This window comes from Acomys minous (genome assembly GCF_964271855.1).
Source record: "Acomys minous genome assembly, chromosome: 15".
Lineage (NCBI taxonomy): Eukaryota > Metazoa > Chordata > Mammalia > Rodentia > Muridae > Acomys > Acomys minous.
This window is the reverse complement of record NC_140497.1, coordinates 33,769,985-33,793,192: the sequence shown is the minus strand read 5'-3', so window position 1 is coordinate 33,793,192 and position 23,208 is coordinate 33,769,985. Positions and strand designations below refer to the sequence as shown.

At 41.0% G+C, this 23,208-nt stretch overlaps 1 protein-coding gene across 4 annotated transcripts; it reads left to right on the top strand.

Moving 5' to 3' along the window:
- Positions 1–330: 330 nt before the first annotated feature.
- Positions 331–21,729, top strand: F11 (coagulation factor XI). Of its 4 annotated transcripts, XM_084758656.1 has the most exons (15): positions 331–415; positions 1,312–1,367; positions 8,928–9,090; positions 10,644–10,750; positions 12,017–12,176; positions 13,927–14,036; positions 14,340–14,499; positions 14,872–14,981; positions 15,084–15,246; positions 15,330–15,436; positions 16,794–16,962; positions 18,128–18,303; positions 19,248–19,343; positions 20,328–20,467; positions 21,112–21,729. In XM_084758656.1, exons 2-15 carry the CDS (start codon positions 1,313–1,315, stop codon positions 21,271–21,273), a joined length of 1,878 nt encoding a protein of 625 aa, XP_084614782.1. In that variant the 5' UTR covers positions 331–415; position 1,312; the 3' UTR covers positions 21,274–21,729. The 4 variants fall into 4 exon arrangements, with proteins under 4 accessions (XP_084614782.1, XP_084614783.1, XP_084614785.1 ...); XM_084758657.1 differs by lacking the exon at positions 8,928–9,090 and having other exon boundaries at positions 342–415; positions 10,639–10,750; XM_084758659.1 differs by lacking the exons at positions 331–415; positions 1,312–1,367 and adding an exon at positions 6,664–6,683.
- Positions 21,730–23,208: the final 1,479 nt, after the last annotated feature.

The following is a 23,208-nucleotide window of genomic DNA, read 5'->3' as shown; positions in this document are numbered from 1 at the left end:
TAATGATGACCAGCTGGCATTTGGAAGGATTAGTATGTGTACACCCTTGGCAGGCAGGCACCCAGACTCTGTGTTTGCCCAGCTGCTAAGAAACGCAGGTGGGCTCAGATTCTCTGGCCATCTCAGTGTGTATTGTTTACTTGAACACATGGTGGAGAGAATGCACGCAAAATTGGTATGTTGAAAGAGTTAGCAGCTGCCCTGAGGCAGGTGTCAGTAGCAGGGACCAAAAGGACATTCTCGGACACCACTGTGCACACTGCAAAGACGGGATGTCACATGACAAAGGAAAGTAGGATAAGTAAACATTTAAGTAACAGTGTCCTAAACAAGTTCATGTGGAGAAGAACAAGGCTATAGCAAGGAAAGAAAACCTCACCGAGGGCTGAAGCAAACGCAAAGAAGGTATCTACAGGTATGGCTTCAAAACGCATCAGTTCTCTCAACCACTTATGCCTCCTAATGCCCCGTGTTCTGCAAAGAGGGCCTAGGTTGTTTTTTTTTTTTAATTTTTTAGTATTTGATTAATTTATTCAGATGACATCTCAATTGTTTTCCCCTCACTTGTATCTACTTATTCCTCCCTCCCTCTCGCTTTCACCCTATTCCCTCCCCCCACCCACCCTCCCCCGCCCGCCTAGGTCTGTGACCCAGGGGGTCATAGGCTATCTATCAAGTCTCATCTTTATATATATAAAGATTGAGTTTTTTAAATGTATCTGATTTTACATTGTAGATATTAGTCACCCTCTATAGTCAATTTGAGAGTGAGGGCAGAACAGAACACTAGTCATTTGTTCTCAATAAGAAGTATTTTCCAAGAAAAAAAAAAGATTCAAGAGCAATGTAGGATCTGGATGTGAGGCTTAATGTGTGTGTGTGTGTTTGTGTGGTGTGTGTGTGTGTGTGTGTGTGTGTGTGTGTTAACAGCCTGTTCAGCATTTACTAGGACACACACACTTACAAGTGACCAAGACAATATGTTAATGAATCTTCAGTAATCTACTTCTTTTAGAAGTAGAAACTGTTGTAAGGAAGATAATCACTCAGAGCTCTTTGATATCAGAGAGGGAAGGAAGGAGGGAGGGAGGGAGGGAGGGAGGGGAAGGAGAGAGAGAGAGAGAGAGAGAGAGAGAGAGAGAGAGAGCTCTAAAATGGAAAGAAAGGAAGTGAGCTGGAAGAGAAACTGGAGTAGGGAGGGGGCCAGATGACAGTGGCAAGGGGGGGAGGGTCACAGGCGAGGTGGGGGTGCATTTGTTATAATTTTACACTTCAGATTCCAAAAAACTGTTGACATTCTTCTCTTTGTAGGATGCTCTCAGTACAGCATGTGGTATATTTTATCTTTTTTGCCTCAGTTTCTAGTGGTAAGTGTTGTATTATTTATTTATTTTTTCCCCAACATAATTTTTTCATTATTTGAGAATTTCATAGAATGCACCTGGATCACACTCACTTCCCATTCCTCCCAGGTCCACCCTCCCACCCTTGAGTAATCTCTGCCCAGCACCCCCATGCCACACACACACACACAACCAAAAACTATCAAGTTCAATTTGTGTTGCTCATGTAGTTTTTTGAGTGTAGTCAAACTCCCAGTGGCCTGCCCCTTAAAGAAAACCGAGTCTTTCCCCACCACACCTCATACCCTCACCTATGATCCCGCCGGAAGCCATCAACTGTGAAGAGCTGCACTTCAGCATCTTCATCGCAATTTTAAAAGGCCTTCTTCAATATTTAGGTACGGCCTAGAAATAGCTCATTTCCTGACCTGTAGAGTGGGAAACAGCATAAGTCCAGGGAGGGAAATCACACTCTGGTGCCCCCATATTGTGCGTTAATTCCATGTTACCTCCAGGGAAGGAAACAAACTCATTGATTGTCCAGTTAAGGTTCCACTTAAGGAGCCAAAGAAAGAAAGGGATTTACATAGAGAATTACAACAAGTCTACACCTGTATCATTTGAGTGATAGTTATATCTGTCTATAGACTTGTATCTGTATCTACTTACATAACACATTGCAATAATACCGAAGGGCAATATTAGAAAGAGAAGACCTGACTCACTTCACTGGTTAGTTTTGCAATCCAATAACTCAACAACTCATCTCTCTCTCTCTCTCTCTCTCTCTCTCTCTCTCTCTCTCTCTCTCTCTCTCTCTCTCTCTCACACACACACACACACACACACACACACACACACATACACACACATCAATTCTGGGCTGAAAATGATATGAAAATTAATGTGCAGCTTACACATTTGGTTATTGTAACTACTGCTATTACTTCTCCATCTGCATCACATCCAGTTAATTCATTTATTCACTGTTCAGTAGAATGAATTAACATGCTTGGAAGTTACCTAATCAAATGCATCTCAACAACTTAGTACTTAGTGTATTTTTCACCCCAAGCTTATTCTTTATTTAAAATGAAATTTTAAACAGTCTTTAAAAATAATTTATTTATGTTACATCGAATCTCTGAGACTGTCACTGGCATTTAACCATAGTAAATTCCTTTTAGTGTGGCACATGTGGAAAGTGGCAAATCTAGGTAGGGATTTAAAATAGAATAAACATTTAATTTATTAAATGATGCAGTTTAGAACTTCATTTTTTGTGATAAGACTGTTATTAAGGTTATTCCTTTGTTGTAATTGTTTTGAAATTTCATTGTTATTTCCTTGGTTGCTAGTACTGTTTTGACATTTTGTTGTTAGTTAGTTAGTTAGTTAGTTTGTTTGTTTGTTGACACAACGTTTCTCCATGTAGCCTTGGCTTTCCTGAAACTCAATCTGTAGACCAGGCTGGCCTCAAACTCATAGAGCGCCACCTGCCTCTGCCTCCTGAGTGCTGAGATTAAAGGCGTGCGCCACCAGGCCTGGCCTATCTTGACATCTTAAACACTGAATTCAACAACTGCATTAACACGTTATTTATGTGTACATAGAAAACAGTGACAAGTACTGACCACCCTAAACAAGTCTCTGCTTGGTTCCATTTGACTTGGTCCTAGAAATCTGACTTGAGCAGCTAGGTAATGGAGGAAGAACAGATACATAGACACTCTCACACTACAGCTGGGATCTCATAGGCTGTGTTCACTGTGAGGGAACAGCAGCAGCTACAGCACAGCCTGGAACCTCAGCACTTTCATCGGGAAGGGCACAAGGGATGAGCTAGGCAGTCTCGCGAGGAGGTAGGCGAGAAGTCTCAGACTGCAGTCACCCATGAGGAGGAAGCTGGGGTTACTAGCTTTTACATGTACCACCAACATTCACACTCAGGTCAGACAAAGCTTTTGTCATGCCCCCGGTCTCAGGCCAGAGGAAGGCTTCGGCACTATCACGTGTCTGAGGCACTGGGCCCTTGACATGACCGTGCCCATGCCGAACAATACACGTTCACTCAACTTCACCAGCCCTTTACAATTTCATTCAAGGCTCTCTTGCCACCACCACCACTCCCGCACCAGTTTCCATAAACTTTGAAGGGTAAAAATTATACAGAGCATATTATTTAGCTATTTAAAAAATATACTTAAACATATACATATACATAATATACATAATATACATAAAAAATATAACAAAATAAAGACTAGCATTAGACTATAGCAGGTTATTCCTTGGAATCTATAACTGTAAAATATTTTCCTACAGAAAATTATTCATTTTTGTAATTATATAACACTGTGTATTTCCTATGTAGCATTACATTTATAAATCATGTTTTAAATGTCAATTAAATTATTTTTATTATAAAAAAATAACAAAATGATAGCTGAAAAGTCCCAGGTGTTGGGTTAAGTAAGTATATTCTTACATATGATTCAAAGAAAAGATCACAATATTTTTTTTAATTTTTAAATTTTTAAAGTATTTTTGTAAAACTTTATTTATTATGTATACAGTGCTCTGCTTGCATGTACACCTGCAGGCCAGAAGAGGTAATTGCTGGGAATTGAACTCAGGACCTCTGGAAGAGCAGTCAGTGCTCTTAACCTCTGAGCCACCTCTCCAGCCCCGATCACAATAATTTTTAATTAAATAATTTTTAATTCAATCTAATATAATTTATATATGACACACAAACTTTGGAATGCAATCAAATTGGAGCTAAGATGACTGTAAAAAATTATGCATATACATTAGAATAAAGGGTTAAAATCAATGACAATACAGGTCAAGAAGGTAGAAGGAAATCAATGCAAGAAGAAGGAAGACGGGGGGGGGGGGGTGAAAAACAGCAGAAATGAATTAAATAGAAAGTAAATATAGATCAGACAAAGTGTGTCCACTCATGCTCTGCATGCCATTTCCAGATGTCAGTGATCCCAAGTTCACAGGGAGATTCTGAGAATTATCAATTTTTTGTTTATGAATATATGCAATTATAACTGACAAGATATTACCCATTATAGCCTATCACACTTGAGCTCCCAGAACTGAGAGATCTGGGATAAGATGATTGAAAGTTTAAGGCCCAGCATGGGCTACATAGCAAGACTGTCTCAAAAAAAAAAAAAAAAACAAAACCTCAAAATCAGGTTTCCTAACCCATCCAACTCATATATTAAAGCAAAAAAATAAGCAGGAGGCTGGAGAGTGAAGAGCACGTTCAGTCCAGCGCCCAACACTCACATTAGGCAGCTCACAACTTCCTGTGACTCTAAATTCAACCCGCTCTTCTGGCTTCTGTGGCCACTCACACACACACACACACGTGTGGCATACATACATACAAAATAATAATTAAAAAAAACTTTAATAAAGAAAAAGAAAAGACTGATTAAATGGCATATTGTGGCAAAGTCTGGTTAACTCCAGCAATAAGAAGTTGCTTTGATATTTTTTTTAAAAAAAAATCAATAGACTTCACTACATTTGTGATTGTGGGGCCCAAAAGAAGTGAAAGCAGAGACTCCAACTCTAGAGATTCACCTGCCTGCTGTAATGCAGAGCAACGGCGAGGTAGGAACACATGGGCAATTGAAGCAAACTCATCCATCTCCTCAGACAACCTGAGTGTTCATCAACGGACGAATGGTCAAACAAAGAATATTACAGGACATGGCTGAACCTTCAAGGAATTTTACTATATGAAATACGGCACCTATAAACAAACACATGAATGATTCCAATTATATGAGGTACACAGAGAAGCCAATTTCAGAAAAACAGGCCACAGAAGGGACATGCCTAGAGGTTAATGCTAATTTTCACTTAATGAGCACAAAATTTCAGTTGGAAAAGCTGAAGGAATTCTAGAATAGTGGTGGTAATAGTACGTAATGTAAATATACTTAACTTTGCAGCTCTATATACTCAAAAGAAGATAAAGTGGTGAATTTTATGTCACATATATTTTACCATAGAAAAACAAAATTACAATGATTTAAGGCATTGATATATCAGCAATTTTTTAATTTAATTATCTTTTGCTATTTAACACTTGTAATAAAATTTTACTCATAACAAAATATTTCAGCAGACTCAGAAGAGAGCTTTCCCAACAACCAAATGGTATCTTAGAACAAAGCAGAAAAAAAATTAGAAAAGAAAAATTCAAACCAAAGGTTTTCAAGAAATCTCATACATAATGGTGACTGAAGTATGTTTCCCTAAGCTTCTCAGGGTGAGGCCAGAATATCTACAACGTGGCTGCTGGGAACAGGGAACAATGAACAGAGATGCAAAGTCTCCTTTGTATGTAGTCCTCGTGTCCATCCCGTATGCCCCCCCAGGACTGGGACAGCTCTCCTTTTAGCATTCTGTGGAATTTCATTACAGATTTCAATTTTCCCACCACCTCACCAGCATGGGAAATTATTCACAACAACCAACTAAGGGAGTCAGCCTAGGGAGACACCAACAGATAAATGTGTAAGGAAAATGCTGCCCGTGTTCTGGTTTGGATTAAGAAAGTTTGTTTATTTAGATTTTTTTAAAAATTATTTGATAATTTCATACACTGCATTTTGCTCATAGTCATCCCTTCCCCAAACTCCTCCCAAATACATCCCTCATTTTATACCCACCCACCTTCGGGTCCTTGTGTTTTTGTTGTTGTTTTTGGTTTTGGCCACAACGAAGAATGAAAATGATAACATTTTTATGACAATAGATGCAACTGGCAATCATCATATTAGGTGAGATAAGGCAGATTGAGAAAGATAAAGATCATTTCTCTCAAATTTGTGAATTCTAAACTTTATATAGATAAATTATATATACATATACATAGTCATGAAAGTTGAAGTGAAACTCTGTCTAGGCCCTAGAGTTTAGGGGAAGGAAGGAGAATAGAAGAAAGGAGAGAAATGGGACGGTACGGAGAACACATACAGTCAAAATACACGATGCAGGTCTACACAGCTATACCCACCACTGAGTGCAATGACTATATGCCAATACATGCTTTGAGAGGCTATCTACTTTCACTTCCCTTACACATATTAGAGATCCCACTTGCCAGGGTAGGGACGGTAAAAGGAACTAAAAGTCAGGGGAAAGCAGGGAATTAACTGATTGTTCCCATAAAATAAGATCATGTAGAAAATTCAAAGTAATGAGCACATTGATTACTTTAGGCGGATCAGCAAGGAGTCTACAAATTCAATGTACTGCCAGGAGTGGCGGCATACGCTTGTAAGCTCGGGACTCAGGAGGCAGAGGGTGCATCTGAGGCTGTAGCTCAAGCTCTTCCATCGAAAAATCTTCAGTAGGCAAACAGTGGCCAACTTTCACCAGTAACTAGAAGCTATACTGAGATGATGAAAATCAATATTCTAGATCAGGTGGCTCAAGTAGTGGCTATATCCTATATAAAATTGCGCATTTGTTGATCCTGTACAAATCAATTCAACTTAACCAAATGTTGGTGTTTTATTCAACAATTACACTTTCATGTGTCAGGGTGGCTTTGTACTAAAAACGCTGAATTTCCAGAGGTAGCAGATACCCTGCGAGGTGGGAATGGACCGCTGGTGAATTGGAAGCTGCCACCACCGTGTGGTTTGGTGGGAGACAACACAGAACTTAGAAAGAGCAGTCAGGTCTCCAGGCGGCTCCCAGGATTCTTGCCAGCGCTGAGGAAAGCCGTCCTCGCCGCCAGCACTGTTGAGTTTGGGAGGTGGATGAGGCTGCTTTCCTTCCCATGTATTTCTTCAGCAGCCTCCTGAGCCCTGTGGAGTCTATTCTTGGAATGACATTTCTAGATGCACAGACTTAAAAATGCATAGGATTACTGGGGAAATTAATTACATCGAAATCCGGTTAATTAAAACCAAAGTATTCAATACAGGAGTTGGTGTGGTTCTGAGTGACACACTATGTGGAAAGACTTAGAGGTGAGCCTAAAAGTGAGTAGAAATAACCAACGAGCTAGTGAAGAGTCATATGACATGATTTATTGTCATCACCACAGACATTACAAATATTAAACTAGTAAATTGCTTACATTAATAATACAGATATGTATATACCACATTTCAGTTAAGGATCAGTGAGAAACCAGATGAGGTGTTTTTGAGTTCTTTGACTACCAATGTTCTAGAAGCCTCATATGACAGCTTTGATCACTGTGCACCTACAATCCTCTCGAGCCATTATCTGATGGTTGTTATAGAGCAACAAATATTCTTCTTGAATATTTCCATATGAGTCCGATACTTGTTTTCAGTGTTATGAAGAGAAATGTGTTAGCAGGACCTCTCCACAAGCAAATACGGCTGCGTGAAGAACTGTGACCTTTTATACAGTCACTAGGGAACAGTCCCATCAAGGGCCGCATACTGTGTAGATTATTAAGTATGTCTTTCTAGCAACAGAGGACTTTTAAATCTTTTATGCACCACAGATTTTAAAAAAAAATAGGACTCAATGAGATTTCTTGGACTCATATTTCTCATTAATAGATGAGTCCTTTGTTTTTAGTTATAGGTTGTTTATTTATTAATTAATTTTTAACATCCCAATCATAGCTTCCCCTGTCTCCTCTCCTCCCAATCCTTCCTTACTTCACCTCTCCACCATCCTCCTGTCCTCCCTTTTTCCTCAAAAAAAGGGAGGTCTTCCATGGAAATCAAGCCGTCTTGGCATGGCAAGCTGCAGTAGGACTAGGCTCATCTTCTCCTATTGTGCCTAGGCAGGGCAGCCCAGTTAGGGGAAAGGAATCCTAAGACGGGCCACAGAGTCAGATACAGCCCCTGATCTTCCTGTTAGAGTTCCACATGAAGACCGAGCTACACAACTGTTACGTTAAGTGCCGAGGACCTAGGTCTGTCCCATGTATGCTCTCTGTTTGGTGGCTCAGTCTCTGTGGGCCCTTACGTACCCAGGTTGGTCGGTTCTGTATGTTTTCTTGGGATGTCCTTGACCTCTCTGGCTCCTTCAATCATTCGTCTTCCTCTTCCATGGAATTTCCCAAGCTCCAGCTAATGTTTGGCTTTAGAGTCTATACATCTGTTTCGGTGCCTGTCTAGTGTCTCTGGGTCTCATGGGTCAGCTCTTAAAGTTAACATGACTTCATTTGAGGGGCCATCCGTCTTGGTTTTCAGTATGTTGCAGTGTCAAAACAATGAGCAAAGAAAAACACAGCAAGCCCCTATTGACCACGAGGGGTTTCCTAAAGATTAAGTATTGCTGGTCAACAGCTGAGAAATCACTGAATTGCTCCCGCAGCCTTCCCAAGGCAAGACTCACAAATGTGATGCTACCGAGGCCACTGTGTTGTGATTTTTATTTCCATCTGAGGCTGTTCACTGAGAAGCTAACCTAAAAGCATTAGTAGAGCTGATGCCCGAGTTCAGGCATATTTTCTGTGAGGTAGACATGCTTGCATTGACTCTCTCAGCCTATCTAACGAGGTAAGTGCTCACCAAAATCCACAGTAACGTGTGTCCACGTGTTTCACCACAGAGTGTATCACTAAGATCTTCAAAGACACCTGCTTTCAAGGAGGTGACATAAGTACCGTTTCCACACCGAGTGCCAAGTCCTGCCAACTGGTCTGCACCCACCACCCGCGGTGTTTACTCTTCACGTTCATGGCTGAGGCATCTTCTGACGATCCTACCAAATGGTAACTGCTTACGTGTCTCTGAAGAGGACCGAGTTCCCGAGGCCAGCTACTCACCAATGCTGACCACCTGTGTACAAATCCCCTCGTGCCGTTTTTACAAAATGTAATGCTAGCGGCTGGGAAATGAGTTTTCCTCCCACTGTAACGCTATTACAGAAAGGATGGTGTGCAGGCACATTTGTGGAAAGCTGGCGATGCCTCTTGAGATCTCAATCTTAAGGTCTTCTTAAGATTTTCTCTCTGCTTCCAATGTTTTGCTTCACATTGGTTCTTTTCACCGCTATTGGCTAATGGTAGTGGCTATTACCTAGAACTTTCTTCTAACCATTCAATTAGAAAAATGCGTTCATAAAGATACTTTTTTAAAAAAAATTACATTAATTTCCTGCTCCCTCCAATATCCTGACATGTTTGCTTTTCCTACCTGTATGTAGTCACAGTTAAATGCTGAAAGTGATTTTAAAATATCACAGTCCTGCACCTCCAAATACTTCAGCATGCATTTCACAACAAAGTGCAAGAAGCTTCACAAACTTAGCCTACACTGTCACATATTTCAAATGGTATTGATCGCCGTTAACTAAAGTCACATCAAACATCACCGGTTCCATATGGCTGCCTTGTCTCTTTACTCATATTTTTAAAATCTTAGATATTCCATCCATTTCTGTCGCTATGCTAAACTTGAAATTTTAATACGTACGCTTTTATGCGAAACAAAGTTGCCAATATCTTTGCTTGATATTCCTGGCATTACAGATATTTATTTCCATAGTGCCACAAACTCTAATTATGCTTCTGAAATCTAGAACAGAAACTAGCAAGCAAGGGTTAAGACTTTAGGTTGTATTGGACCAGATACAAATAGAAGAACATTCTGTATTTTTAACACCATAAAAAAAAAGTATAAGCCGGGCGTGGTGGCGCCCGCCTTTAATCCCAGCACTCGTGAGGCAGAGGCAGGCGGATAGCTGAGAGTTTGTGGTCTACAAAGCGAGTCCAGGACAGCCAAGGCTACATAGAGAAACCCTGTCTCGAAAAACCAAAAAAATAAAAAATTTAAAAAATTTAAAAAAAAATATATATATATATATATATATATATATATATATATATATATATATATATATATATATACAACCATGTGTGGGCTAGAGGGGTTCCTCAGGGGTTAAGACCTCTCTTTTAAGGACCCAAGGTTTCTTCCCAGCACACGAGGGATGGGGGTTCTTTAAAATGTAGCTCTGTAAAAACAGAAAATGATTTCCAGCTCATGGACAACACAAAAACTGATAAGATTTTTAACAGCATTTTAGCAATAGGCCAGAGTCCACCCATTCCTGCTCTTGCCCTGTGGAGAGGGGGGTCGTATGTGTTTTTTTAGATGGGGGTGGGGGGGCAGAATGTTGAAATCAGCAAAGTCAGAATCTTGCTAAGTAAACATTTGCTTTGGCATAAGACTCAGTCGTTTGTTTGCTCCTCTTTGACCTACTCTTTGAAAACATGAATTCTTGCTGAGTAATGTTATTTATTTATTTTTTTTTAAAGAACAGGTTTGCTTGCATCCTGAAGGACAGTGTCACAAAAACACTGCCAATGGTCAATATGACAGGAGCGGTTTCCGGATATTCTTTCAAGCAATGCCCTCAGCAATTAAGTGGTGAGATTTCTTACCAAATGCAAAAATATTAGCCATCATGTATATTCTTTGTGTGTGTGTGTGTGTGTGTGTATGTGTGTGTGTGTGTATGTGTGTGTACATATATATACATATATACATGTATTTGTTTCAAATACAGTTTTGTACCTACAAAATAAAATACTACCATCTAGAAGTAAACTTCTCCACTAGGACCCAATTCTTTTTTTTTTTAATACAATGTTTTTGTTTTGTTTTATTAATTTATTCATATTACATCTCAATGGTTATCCCAACCCTTGTATCCTCCCATTCCTCCCTCCCTCCCACTTTACTCCCCTCCCCTATGACTGTGACTGACGGGACTTCCTCCCCCTGTATATGCTCGTAGGGTATCAAGACTCTTCTGGGTAACCTGCTATCCTTCCTCTGAGTGGCACCAGACTTCCCCATCCAGGGGACGTGGTCAAATATGGGGCACCAGAGTTTGTGTGAAAGTCAGACCCCACTCTCCATTCAACTGTGGAGAATGTCCTGTTCATTGGCTAGATCTGGGTAGGGTTTGAAGTTTACTGCCTGTATTGAAGGACCCAATTCTTATGTACAATAGATGTCCACTTTCCTGGACTCATTAACATTTCTTAACCTTATAAAGGCATGTCACCACCTCAGTTCTGATCACTTACTTACTTTTTTCTTTCCCAGCCTAAAATTGTACATGAGAGCCCTTAATATAGATACTAATTCAAATCAAAGGGGAAAAAATGCCAACTGAAGTGTCACCTGGCTTAATAGCAAATCAGGTATTTTCAATAAATTAGTGAGTGAATCAATTAGACAATGCAATGTAGGCACCAGGCCAGAAAGTCAAATTATGCAAACTTATAGGCTTTTAATTTTTTTTAAATGATTTGTCTATTTTGTGTGCATTGGTGTTCTGCCTGCATGTTTCTGTGTGAAGGTGTAAGATGCCCTGGAAGTCAAGTTTCAGAGGGCTGTGAACTGCCGTGTGGGTGCTGATAATTGAACCCAGGTGGTTCAATTAGCCAGTGCTGTTAATACTGAGCCACCTCCCCAGCCTCAAATTTACAAGCTTAAAGTTTTTTTGGTGAGAAAAGAGCACTGGCTTCCTCAAAACACCTCCTAGCGGGAGTAGGATTTATATCGAGTAAAATGAAGAACTTCCACGGAAAAAGTGCATGAGAACGAGAAAGTCTAAGAGGACCAGTTGCTGAGTCAGCAATACCGGAGCAGCGCCTTCACCGTAGTTTCCACCTTTTTCTCTAGCTTGTAGCAAAGATGTGTACGTGGGGCTAGACATGAAGGGCATGAACTATAACAGCTCTGTTGTGAAGAACGCTCAGGAGTGCCAAGAGAGATGCACAAACGATGTCCACTGCCACTTTTTCACATACGCAACAGGACATTTTCCCAGTGTGGAGCATCGGTGAGTGAACTGGAGTCTGGGGGCCCCCAGGGTTCCGGAGTTCCTGGGGGAAAGAAAACCACTGGTTCCTTAGTCATTTTCATCAACTTGAAGCCTATGTATTTTAGCGCCCCGCCCCCCAGCGAAGACCTTTGCATAACAGCAATCACTGTTTTGTTACCAAACGTTCATCGAATGCCTAATTAGCATGCATCTTACTCATACTCAAGATTGCTCTCCAGGGCTGAAAGATGGCTCAGTGTGTAAATGCACTAGTTGTGCAAGCATATGGACACTGAGTTTGGATTCCAGCCCCTCATAAAAGCCACATGTGGCTGTGTATGCCTCTGACCTCAGTGCTTGGGGCATGGAGAAAGGGAGAGGGGGACCGAGACGGGAGGATCACTGGGGCTCAGCTCCAGGTTTAATGACAGATCCTGTCTCAAGGGAACGAGGCAGAGAGTGATAGACCAGGATACACAAAAGTCATATTTTGGACTTACTATTCGCACTTACATACTTACATGAGACACACACACACACACACACACACACACACACACACACACACACACACACACACACACCCCGTATACAGTACGTAGAGTGGAGCCTCGTAGATTCTGTGGTTTGATGACACTGTTGTGACGCATGCATATGCTAACCCCGTATCCCAACTAACTTCCAAAGCTCTACAGTTTTACATTTGTAGTTCTGAGAGCTCTGCAACTGGTTTGATCGGCAATGCCCTTCCCAGTCTAACAAGAGCTAAAGCCCTGACATAAAGGATCAAAACCTAACATTTGTTTCTCTCTCCAGCTAACTGGCCAGCCCTGTTTCTTACCTAAGATGTAGCAGTGGAAGCCCATGTGCTAAGTTTTATCCTGTTTCATGTGGGATGTTGAAATCTTGCAGGAGAAATCGATTATATAATAATATAAAAGTGATCTGTTCATGAGTGACTAAATCTGCATTGTCAGGTTTAAGTTTTTATTACAAAAGTATATTGTTTGTTCTTTTAAAATTAGTGTGTGTGTGTGTGTGTACACACACATGTGTGCAAGTAACTGTAGAGGCCTGAAGAGTCACCTCTTCATCTCCCAAGATTCATTTTAGATTTAGAAATTTTAGACATGATCAAGATTTGCACAAAAAACTACAGTTACCTGATAGTTGGATTTTAACATTGACTATTCATATTCTGCTTCCCATAATCTTAAAAAAAAAAAAAAAGAAATGAATGGGAAACAAAGCATTAAAAAATGTATTTCAAAATCAGTAATTAAAAAAAAAAAAAAGGAACATAGCCTCCTGTGGCTCTCTTTACCTCACCCCAGAGGATAATTTTTCTTTCTTTCTTTCTTTTTTTTTTTCTTTTTTCTTTTTTTTTTTTTTTTTTTTTTTTTTTTTTTGTCTTAGACTTAATGGAACATGAACTGCAAGCTAGGGAAGCGTTCCCAGGGTTTATAAAGACGCACATTTAGAGGGCTAACATCAACCCATTCACACACTGCACTCCTCACACGGCATCAGGTCTCTTCTGTCCTCTCTTCACTGATGAGATGATATCGTTTCTGAGTCTACAGGGCCACCCTCTGGTTAGAGGAGCTGCCAGGACGCCAGCTGCCATCTAGCCCTGCAGGGGAACACTCTGCTGGGCAACTCCTTCGTTATGACAGCCGTTTCCTACCCGTCAACAGCAACTTCTTATCCTATAATGCTTTTAGATACTCGGAAAGAATAATATTTCTCCACTTCTGTTTTTATTCAGTAAAACATGTCTTTTGAAGTACACTCAAACGGGGACACCAGACACAATCACAAAGCTCAATAATGTGGTATCTGGATTTTCACTGAAGCCCTGTGGACTCTCTAACTTGGGTAACTATTGTTTTCTCAGTGGGACAGTTGCCCCGTTGATCCTGTATAAGGCCAAGGATGTGCACAATCGACCTAACTTTAAAACAGTTGATGCTCATTGATTGCATGACCTGCCACTGTCTTCCTGTGATACAGTTCATCGTGTCCTGGAAAGAATGTCTTCTTGAATTTTTTAAGTAAAAAGGGTCATTTGGATGAACTTCCCTCTTTTAATATAATTTACAAACACTGTCTGGAATGTCTATGATGTTGCTGGTGGTCCCTGACTTCTGACACAGTTTTTTTTTCCTGTTTGTTGTTTAGCTTGCATTAGGGACATTTTCCCCGACACAGTGCTTGGAGACCTTAATGTTGACAGTGTGTTGGCCCCAGATGCCTTTGTCTGTCGCCGCATTTGTACTCACCACCCCACTTGTTTGTTTTTTACATTCTTTTCCCGAGAGTGGCCAAAAGAGTCTCAGAGGTAAGAAGTTATCGTTATTAAGGGTGATTAGTTCTCTTTTTAAACCAGCCCCCCCCAAAAAATGTGCTGCACCATTAAGATAGGAGACATCCAAGCAGCAGGAGAATTCTGGACTCTTTGGCACAGGTTAGAACTGTTGCAAGGGACAGCTTCAAGAGGGAAGTCACTGGGAACACTCACACCAGGGCCTGTTTCAAAGGTGTCTTGAAAAGTTCTCAGTAACATGCAGCTGCTGCAGTACGACTCTGTGAATCAAAAGGGGTGGCAGGGACATGGTTGCTGTTAAATGCCAACATTAATTAAACTCTTTTCCATACACACTGTAACAAGTGTTCTTTCTCTTTGACATATTCCACATGATCTGTCCCTTAGACACCTTTGTCTCCTTAAAACATCTGAAAGTGGATTACCAAGCACTCGCATTACGAGGAGCAATGCCCTTTCTGGCTTCAGTCTCCAGCACTGCAGGCACAGTACCCCAGGTAAACAGTGGAGGCCTTCCTTCTCCTTGCCTCAACAGTTCTCAGGAGACGGATGACTGTGAGGGCTACATGGTTCAAACCCGGCATGTGCTTGTTGTCTAGTATTCTGTCATCCGTCCTTTTACAACGACACTGATTTCTTGGGAGAAGAATTGGACATCATTAATGTGAGAGGCCAAGAAACCTGCCAGAAAATGTGCACCAATGCTGTCCGCTGCCAGTTTTTTACCTATTACCCGTCTCAAGGACCTCGCAATGAAAAGAAGTAAGTCAGGGTTTAGAGGGATGCGCTTCGAGCATCTCTTTGTAGGATGTGTTATACTTACACTGTTTTGTTTTCAACCATAGGGGAAGATGTTACTTAAAACTTTCTTCAAATGGATCTCCAACTAGAATACTTCATGGGATGGGAGGCATCTCTGGGTACACACTGAGGTTGTGCAAAATGGATAATGGTGAGGACTGAGGAAATACAACTGAAGGAAAATACCCAACTGAGTGTATTGACATGAAATTAGTCAACACCAACCAGAGAGGGGCGGAAACAGTAGCACAAGCCTGTAAATCCCAGCACTCAGGAGGCTGAGGCAGGAGGATCAGAAGTCTGAGGCCAGATTCTGTATCAAAAATGACAACAAAAGTAGACACAGAAGAGAGATCATTTGTAAATTAACAAATTTAGAAACTTTCCATTATTTTATCTTCTTTTGCCCAACCTTCTTATGTTTTAAGAATATGAATTGATTTTTCACTAAGTTCTATATAAATTGATTAATTGAATATGTGATAGATAGATGGATAGATAGATAGATAGATAAATAGATAGATAGATAGATAGATAGATAGACAGATAGATAGAGTCATTTCCAGAGGCATTTCCTGAAGAGACAGACCTAGAGGGCTGATCTTTGTCTTCAGTATCAAAGGATTTTTGTTTTTGTTTTGTTTTAATTCTCAGTGATTAAACCATAACCAGTGAATTAATTAAATTATTTATTTTCTTCTTACTTGACCTTTCAGTGAAACCGAAATAAGGATTATATATTGCATAATATTCAGTATTATAATTCCCTCTAAATTGTGATGCAACTGAGATTTAACGAACAAATGTGATGCTAATCACTCCTTGTGACAAAGCCTAGAAGCACAAAGCCTTTTGTGTCGGAGCATTTGCTATTCTAGAAGGTGACTCGACCCTGAACTTCTGAGGATCTAATTTGTAGCACAGCCAGATGTTTTGCCCCAATGGCTGTAATACGCTAACCAGAAAGCCTGCCTTCCTAGAATGCAGAGGTTTGAGGCAATCTCTGGGTGACCATGCCTCCTGAGAAGGTTAAGTTATAGCTCATATGCTCTGTTTTCCTCATGGTAAATTATCCTAGTTAGAAAGAACATTCAAAACAAGTATTATCTTAACTCTACTTCTTAGCAGACAATTAGAAAATATTGTTAAGTGATAGAAGCACACTTTAAAAACTGAGATCCAGGAATTGACACCTTGTTCACCTGAAGACTACATTCCTCACCCATTCTGCCTTTATTCTGATCTTGTCTGTTGAATTTATAGACCCTGGCCCGTGGAGGTGACAGTTGCAGATTGATAGCTAGAGGAGAAAGTAAAAACTGTGTGTCTTTTCAGTCTGCCTTCTGACTTGTAAGCTAATAGAAATAGGTTACACTGTGTATTCCCTCATGTGAGAGCATATCTGATCAAAGTGCTCTGACGTAGTAACAGAGGTTTTTGTCAAGTAACAGAAGTCCCCATGAAAATGAAGCCATAGTCAATCACTTGCCACACGCTTTCTGTTGTAGTGTGCACTGTCAAAATCAGGCCCAGGGTTGTGGGAGGAACTGTGTCTGCTCACGGTGAGTGGCCATGGCAGGTGACCGTGTACACCACCTCGCCCACCCAGGAACACCTGTGTGGAGGCTCCATCATTGGAAACCAGTGGATACTGACCGCGGCTCATTGTTTCCCTGGGTTAGTACTGTCGCTGTTCTCCTTGGGTCACCATCATCATACATGGATGAAAACTGGGAGTATCGTAATCGTAATTAAACACTTTGGAAATGTAAATGATCATGATTAATAAATTAGTTATTTCTATGAGGGAAGAGATAACTGTTAACATACAGGCAGCCTGCTAGCCTGCCCCTAGGGGGCCTTCAACCTCTGATGTCATCACATCGCCAGGTGCTCTCCAGGTGGTGGGCTATTAGAGCCTGCCTATCACTCTGCCCTTTCTCCCTCTCTCCCTCTTTCCCTCTCTTCCTCTCTCCAGGTCTCTCCTGGTTTCTCTGTCTCTCTCTGCGCCACCCCCACCTCTGTCACGGGCATCCTCCCCTTTTCTCCTCTCTTCCCCGTTTCCCACACTAAATCTCCTTTCATACCAGATGTGTTGCTGCACTGCATCTTTATCGTATATCATAGCGATGACTACATGGAAGCAGCAAGGACTCATCATTAGAAGAAGTGCAGGGGCAGAGCTGTTTGCACATCGTTCTGCCTCTTCACTCAAACGCAAGTGATTAGCCAATGGCTTTCTGCTGGTTTCTGGCTCAGGTGCATGGGACCAGAACGAAGCTCATAACTTCCTACTCTTTGAACCATGTTTTCCTTATTCTCTCCTTCTCTGCCGCCAAAGACATGGAGTTCAATACACACCATCAAACTGGAACGCTTACTCACATTACTTTTAGTATCAGCCAAATGTAAACATTTTAGCTGGGGAAGTGTGTATCCCAAGGAAATTTGGTTGAGCAGAAATTCTTTGCTACTTTCAGTGTCTTCTCAATTGTTTCTGGACAAAGGTTTACATGTTTATTGTTTTGTTTTGCATGCCACAAATTCCACATGCCCTTTTTTTTTTTCTTTCCCTCTGTACTTGACAAGGTTGAGACTAAAAGCCAGCTCTTCCTGGGCTTGTGGGTGTGCTGGAGAATGGAAAGGCCACTTATTTAATGTGTGCAACATAAACTCTAACCCAGTGTTTACTTTGTAGAAGAAACATATGACTAAGTTTTTTGAGAATAAAATTCCACCTAAAAGTAGAAACAATTTCAGAGTACAAATAATTATGAAACACACATATTTGAGAATTGCCTAGTAATAGATACTTTATTTCACTCTATTGTTTGTTCCTTAGGGTCCAGACATCTAAATATCTGCGTGTCTATGGTGGCATTGTAAATCAATCAGAAATAAATGAAGACACTCCTTTCTTCAGGGTTCAAGAAATAATAGTTCATGAACAGTATCAGATGGCAGAAAGTGGACATGACATTGCCCTGCTGAAACTGGAATCCACCATGAATTACACAGGTATATAGAATTTATGGGAAAGGTCATCTCTGAGAGCAACCTAGATAAGATGTTCATAGTAAAAGAGTCACAGTCCCATTTGCTAGGTCCATGAGATAGAAAGACAAAGAAAGGTCTGGAAAGATGGCCTCACTTTGTTGAGACTGCTGGTCTTGCCTTAGAGTATTAGATCATACCCTGAAAGAGCAGATGGCTTCAGACATCTTCAGGTATATAGAATGGCATCATTCTATAAAATACAGAAGTAGTAAGAATAATGTAGATTGACTGTATGTAGAATGTAGGTTTTAGGGACAAAAGGCTTGACAACATGATTAAGCGAATGATACACAATAGTAAACCTTGCTAAAAATGAAAGTTTATGTAAAAATTCATGTCTTGTCTTTTTCTCTTGTCCCTTCTACTTGGGATGTCTTCTATACAACACTGAACATGAGGCATGAAAATATATGAGAAAAAAATAACATGAATATCATAATGTCAGGTGAAATAACAGTCCTTCCTGGGGCAGGGGGTGGGGGTGGGGAGTGGTTGGTTTTACTTCTTCTATAGTCAGTTTTCCATCACTGTGACAAAGTACCTGGTGTAAGCCCCTTGTCAGGAAGAAAGGTAATTTGGACTCCAGTGATGTCAGAGGCTTCAACCCGTGGTTGGGGGGCTTCACTGCTTTGGAGCCCTTAGTGAGGAATATGCATAGAAGCAAATTGTTGACCTCATGGATGCTGGGAGGCAGAAAGAGAGAAAGGAAAACACTAGGGTCCTAATATCCCCTTCAAGGTCACACCCTCATTGACCTAATTTTCTTCCATTGACTCCACCTCCCACCGTCTCCAACTAGTGTCACAGACTGGAATGGCGTCTTTGAAACATGAGCTTTGGAGAGGGACACTTTAGATCCGAACTGTAGTGGCCTCTGATGACTAAACTATGTTTTTCAAAATTAGATTCCCAGAGACCGATATGCCTACCTTCCAAAGGAGATAGAAACGTACTGTACACGGAATGCTGGGTGACCGGATGGGGGTACACAGGATCGAGAAGTAAGGAGCCATGCTTCTTTTGCTACTGTATCCTGAAGTCTTTTTTTTTTTTCCTGTCTAACCATGTGGCCAAAATGTAATAAAACTCAATTACAGGAAGATTAATAACATAGACTAATATACCTGATTAGAACGTAACTATACCTCTCTAAAGGCTATTTCAACTGAAGACTGTCAGTATGAGACCCAACGCTTTATGTCAAAGTTCTAGCTTGGTTTCTAATTATTTTTTTTTCTGAAAAGGAATTCTCCTTAGTGTCATAATTAATTTTGAACTTAATAACATTAATACAATTGTGTTAAAGTTATTTTTATAAAATTATGTTTGGTTTTCAGTTTCTCTCTTACTCAAGCTAGCAGTAAAATAAGTAAGACTCTATTATTTTATTTTGTTAGACAAGCTTTATGGCACAACTGAGCAGTTTTAACTCTATTCTTAATGCTTTAGGCTAGTCTGGCTTCCTCCCATTGTAAATCCAAGAGACACTTGCAGTTTAGGGCTTTCCCTGCTGAGCTCTTTTTCCTCATCTCTTGGACCTCTTCAGTAGCTCAATCCCTTACTTCCTCCTCTAGCTCCTCCTCCTCCGTGGACAATCAGGAAGTCCAGCCTTATTCTCTCCCTTCCTCAGCCATTGGCTGTAAGCTGCTTTATTGGCATATCAGGAGACAATTAGGAGCAGTTTTTACACAACATTGAGATATGGGATTCTCAGAACAGGATTACAACCAGATATGGGGATGGGGAGGGAACAGAAATCAGCATTTGAATTATAAAGTAACCTTATGCCTACAAAATTATATACACAATAGTGGAAATAATGTCTTCTTTATACTTCATAATTATTTTAAAAAAAAAGACCTATGAAGAATTAAGCTTAGCAATTTTTCCTCCTAGATTTTTAAGTAAAAATTTGGCTTTTAAATATAATTGTACACACCCATATAATTATTATCCCACTAAAACACTAATATGACCTCTCTCAGATGAAATACAAAGTACTCTCCAGAAAGTCAAGGTACCCTTGGTGTCTAATGAAGAATGCCAGTCAAGATACAGAAGGCATAAGATAACTGACAAGATGATCTGTGCCGGATATAAAGAAGGGGGGAAGGATGCATGCAAGGTAAGACTGTCTCAGCCAATCAGCTGCGTGAGACTGGAGCGATGCATTTTTACAAACAGTTCTACTGTCGAGCACTGTCCTCGTTTGCTTTCTGTTGCTGTGATAAAAACATCAACCAAACACAACTTAGGGAAGAGGAAAGAGTTTATTTAGCTTATACGTTACAGTCCACCATGGGGGGAGGGGGTGGGGAGGATGGGGGGTAGACTCAAGGTAGAAATCTTGAGGCAGGCACTGCAGCAGAGACCATGGAGGAATGCCAGTTACTGGCTATGCCTTTAGAGTCATGTTCAGTTACTCTTCTTTTATAAAAAAAAAAAATTGTTTATCAGTTAACAATCAAGAAAATTCCCTCACAGACGTGCCCACATGCTAATCTGATGGTGGCAGTTCCTCGGCTGACATTCCCTCTTCCCAGGTGTGTGAGCTTGACAGCTCAAGAGTTGTCCCAAGCCATCATAACCAGTGTGATTGGATTTGCTTTAGGAAAACTACAACCTAAAATATAAAAACTGGGCGTGGGTAAGCAATCAGATGTTTAGAGGTTTGAGAAAGGGCCAGAGTTTTAGATAAAATTGCTGTGAGCAATACTTATTTCACACAGGAAGTGATCTATGCGTGTTTCCTCTTCTCCCTTCCCATAGGGAGACTCTGGAGGGCCACTGTCTTGCAGACACAATGGGGTCTGGCACCTGGTGGGCATCACGAGCTGGGGTGAAAACTGTGGTCAAAGGGAGAGGCCAGGCGTCTACACCAACGTGGCCAAGTATGTGGACTGGATTTTGAAGAAAACTCAAACAGTATGAATGAGCTCAATACATGACATTTGGTGGCCCTGGAAGATAAGTCCGTAGAAGAGGGCTTGATGTCACCGACGAAGACACTGGGATGTTGTGTCTTCCACTGTAAGGAAAGGGCTTAGTGTATGTAATAAAATCCAGAAAAGGAAAAACCCTATCATTTTCAGAATTCCTGATCTGTGAGGAATCATAGGTTGTTTTCCACATCCGGCTACAACTCAACGGAGCAAATACAGCGAGGTGATTTTTAAAAAAAATAAAAGTATATATAGCAGACATACCAAGAAAGTATCAAGTAGTGGTGCTGTTTGCCCTTTTTAGTCTCTGTAACAAACACCTGAAGTAGTTCATGGGAGGAGAAACTTCTTTGATCCACCTTCTTGGAGGGTTCAGCCTGGCTCCATTGCTTTAGCCCAAGGTGAAGCCGAACAATATGGCGGCCATAGGAGCCGGAGGAGGAGGAGGAGGAGGAGGAGGAGGCGTTTGCTCACCTCATGGTGAGCTCCAGGAAGCAAATGGAAATAGGAAAGTATTATTAACAAGAATGGTCCCTCAAGGACGTACTGCCAATCATGTACTTCTTCCAGTGGCATCTAACTCCCTAGATTCCCACTGCTTCCCAGACAGCACCGCCGGCTGGAGACCCTGCACATTTGAACCCTGACTGACACCAAGAGATCAGGTAGAATTGGCAAGGAAACCATGTATATATAAACAGTTGGTAAATGCAAAATCAAGCCCTGAAGAAATGCACACAAGAACACGAAATGTCCATTTACAAGAATCTTTCCTTCCCTGCCTCTATGAATCCCCCTCCTGTGTAAAGGAAGGCTGACCGGAGTCAGTGATGGGTTCTGAGAAAAGGCAGAAGCCTTGTTCATTAGATTTTTATGGGTGTGTATGTCTCTGTGTGTGTTCATGTGTGTGCCGGTACGTAGTGAGAGGCTCAGCCTTGCATTGTTTCTCATGCTCTATCTACCCTAGTATTTCTAGGCAGAGAGTCTTCCTGGGATTTGGGGCTTGCTAAGTAGAAGTACAGGAACCTTTCTGTCTACCCCTGATAACTGGGATTAAGAACACCTGCCATCATACCCACCTTAAATCCCTAAATCTCTCTCTCTCTCTCTCTCTCTCTCTCTCTCTCTCTCTCTCTCTCTCTCTCTCTCTCTGTGTGTGTGTGTGTGTGTGTGTGTGTGTGTGTGTGTGTGTGGTGTATGTGTCTCTCTCCCTCCTTTTCTTCCCCCCCCCCAATCAATTCTCTCCTTCCACCATGTGAGATCCAACTTAGGGGTTCAGACTTGGTGGCAAATGTCTGTACCTGCTTAGCCATGTCACAAGCCGACTGTCCAGGTTTCCTGTGGATACTGGAACAAACTTGAGTCCTTAAGTTTGCTTAGCAGGCATTTTTACTGACTGACCTTCCCAGTGGCCTTTTCAACTTTCTCTATGGATTTTCTCAAATTGCTTTGGACAAGCACAATTGGATGTATGAATACAGAGGCCATACTTTTCATGTGGGCTGTGTTGAGGAGGAGCAAATTTGCCAGGAAGTGAGTGGCACCTAGAAGACACACCTTGAAGATGTCCCTGCCTCAGAAAGTATCTCAGCATAGCCTATACTCATTTGCAGTGTTGATGGAAAGTACAGGTTGATGGAGATAAGGAAGACAAACCCCAAACCTACTAAGATCTGCCAGTGGGCTGTGTAATGAATCTATTGGACAGTAATAAATGTTAAAAAACCATTCGTACTACAGGGGAAGATAATTTAGGAGCACACATGGTTTCTGTGATGTCTTCAGCCTCCTCGAATGGCTCCCTGTATTCTAAGCACCTGATTTTTGTTCCGGTGTGGGGCAATAATGTAGTACTTGAACTGTGTCCACATAATTTTCAATCAGTGTTAATAACTGCACAAGCTGTCTAAAATGAAAAACATTT

What these genes read in the sequence shown, in the direction of transcription:
- F11 (XM_084758656.1), top strand. Translation starts at nt 1,313, where the DNA reads ATGCTCTCAGTACAGCATGTGGTATATTTTATCTTTTTTGCCTCAGTT. An exon ending in CTGCAGGCACAGTACCCCAG is followed by an intron (nt 14,982 to 15,083) that starts GTAAACAGTGGA and finishes CTTGTTGTCTAG; the next exon opens with TATTCTGTCATCCGTCCTTT. An exon ending in GGACCTCGCAATGAAAAGAA is followed by an intron (nt 15,247 to 15,329) that starts GTAAGTCAGGGT and finishes TTTCAACCATAG; the next exon opens with GGGAAGATGTTACTTAAAAC.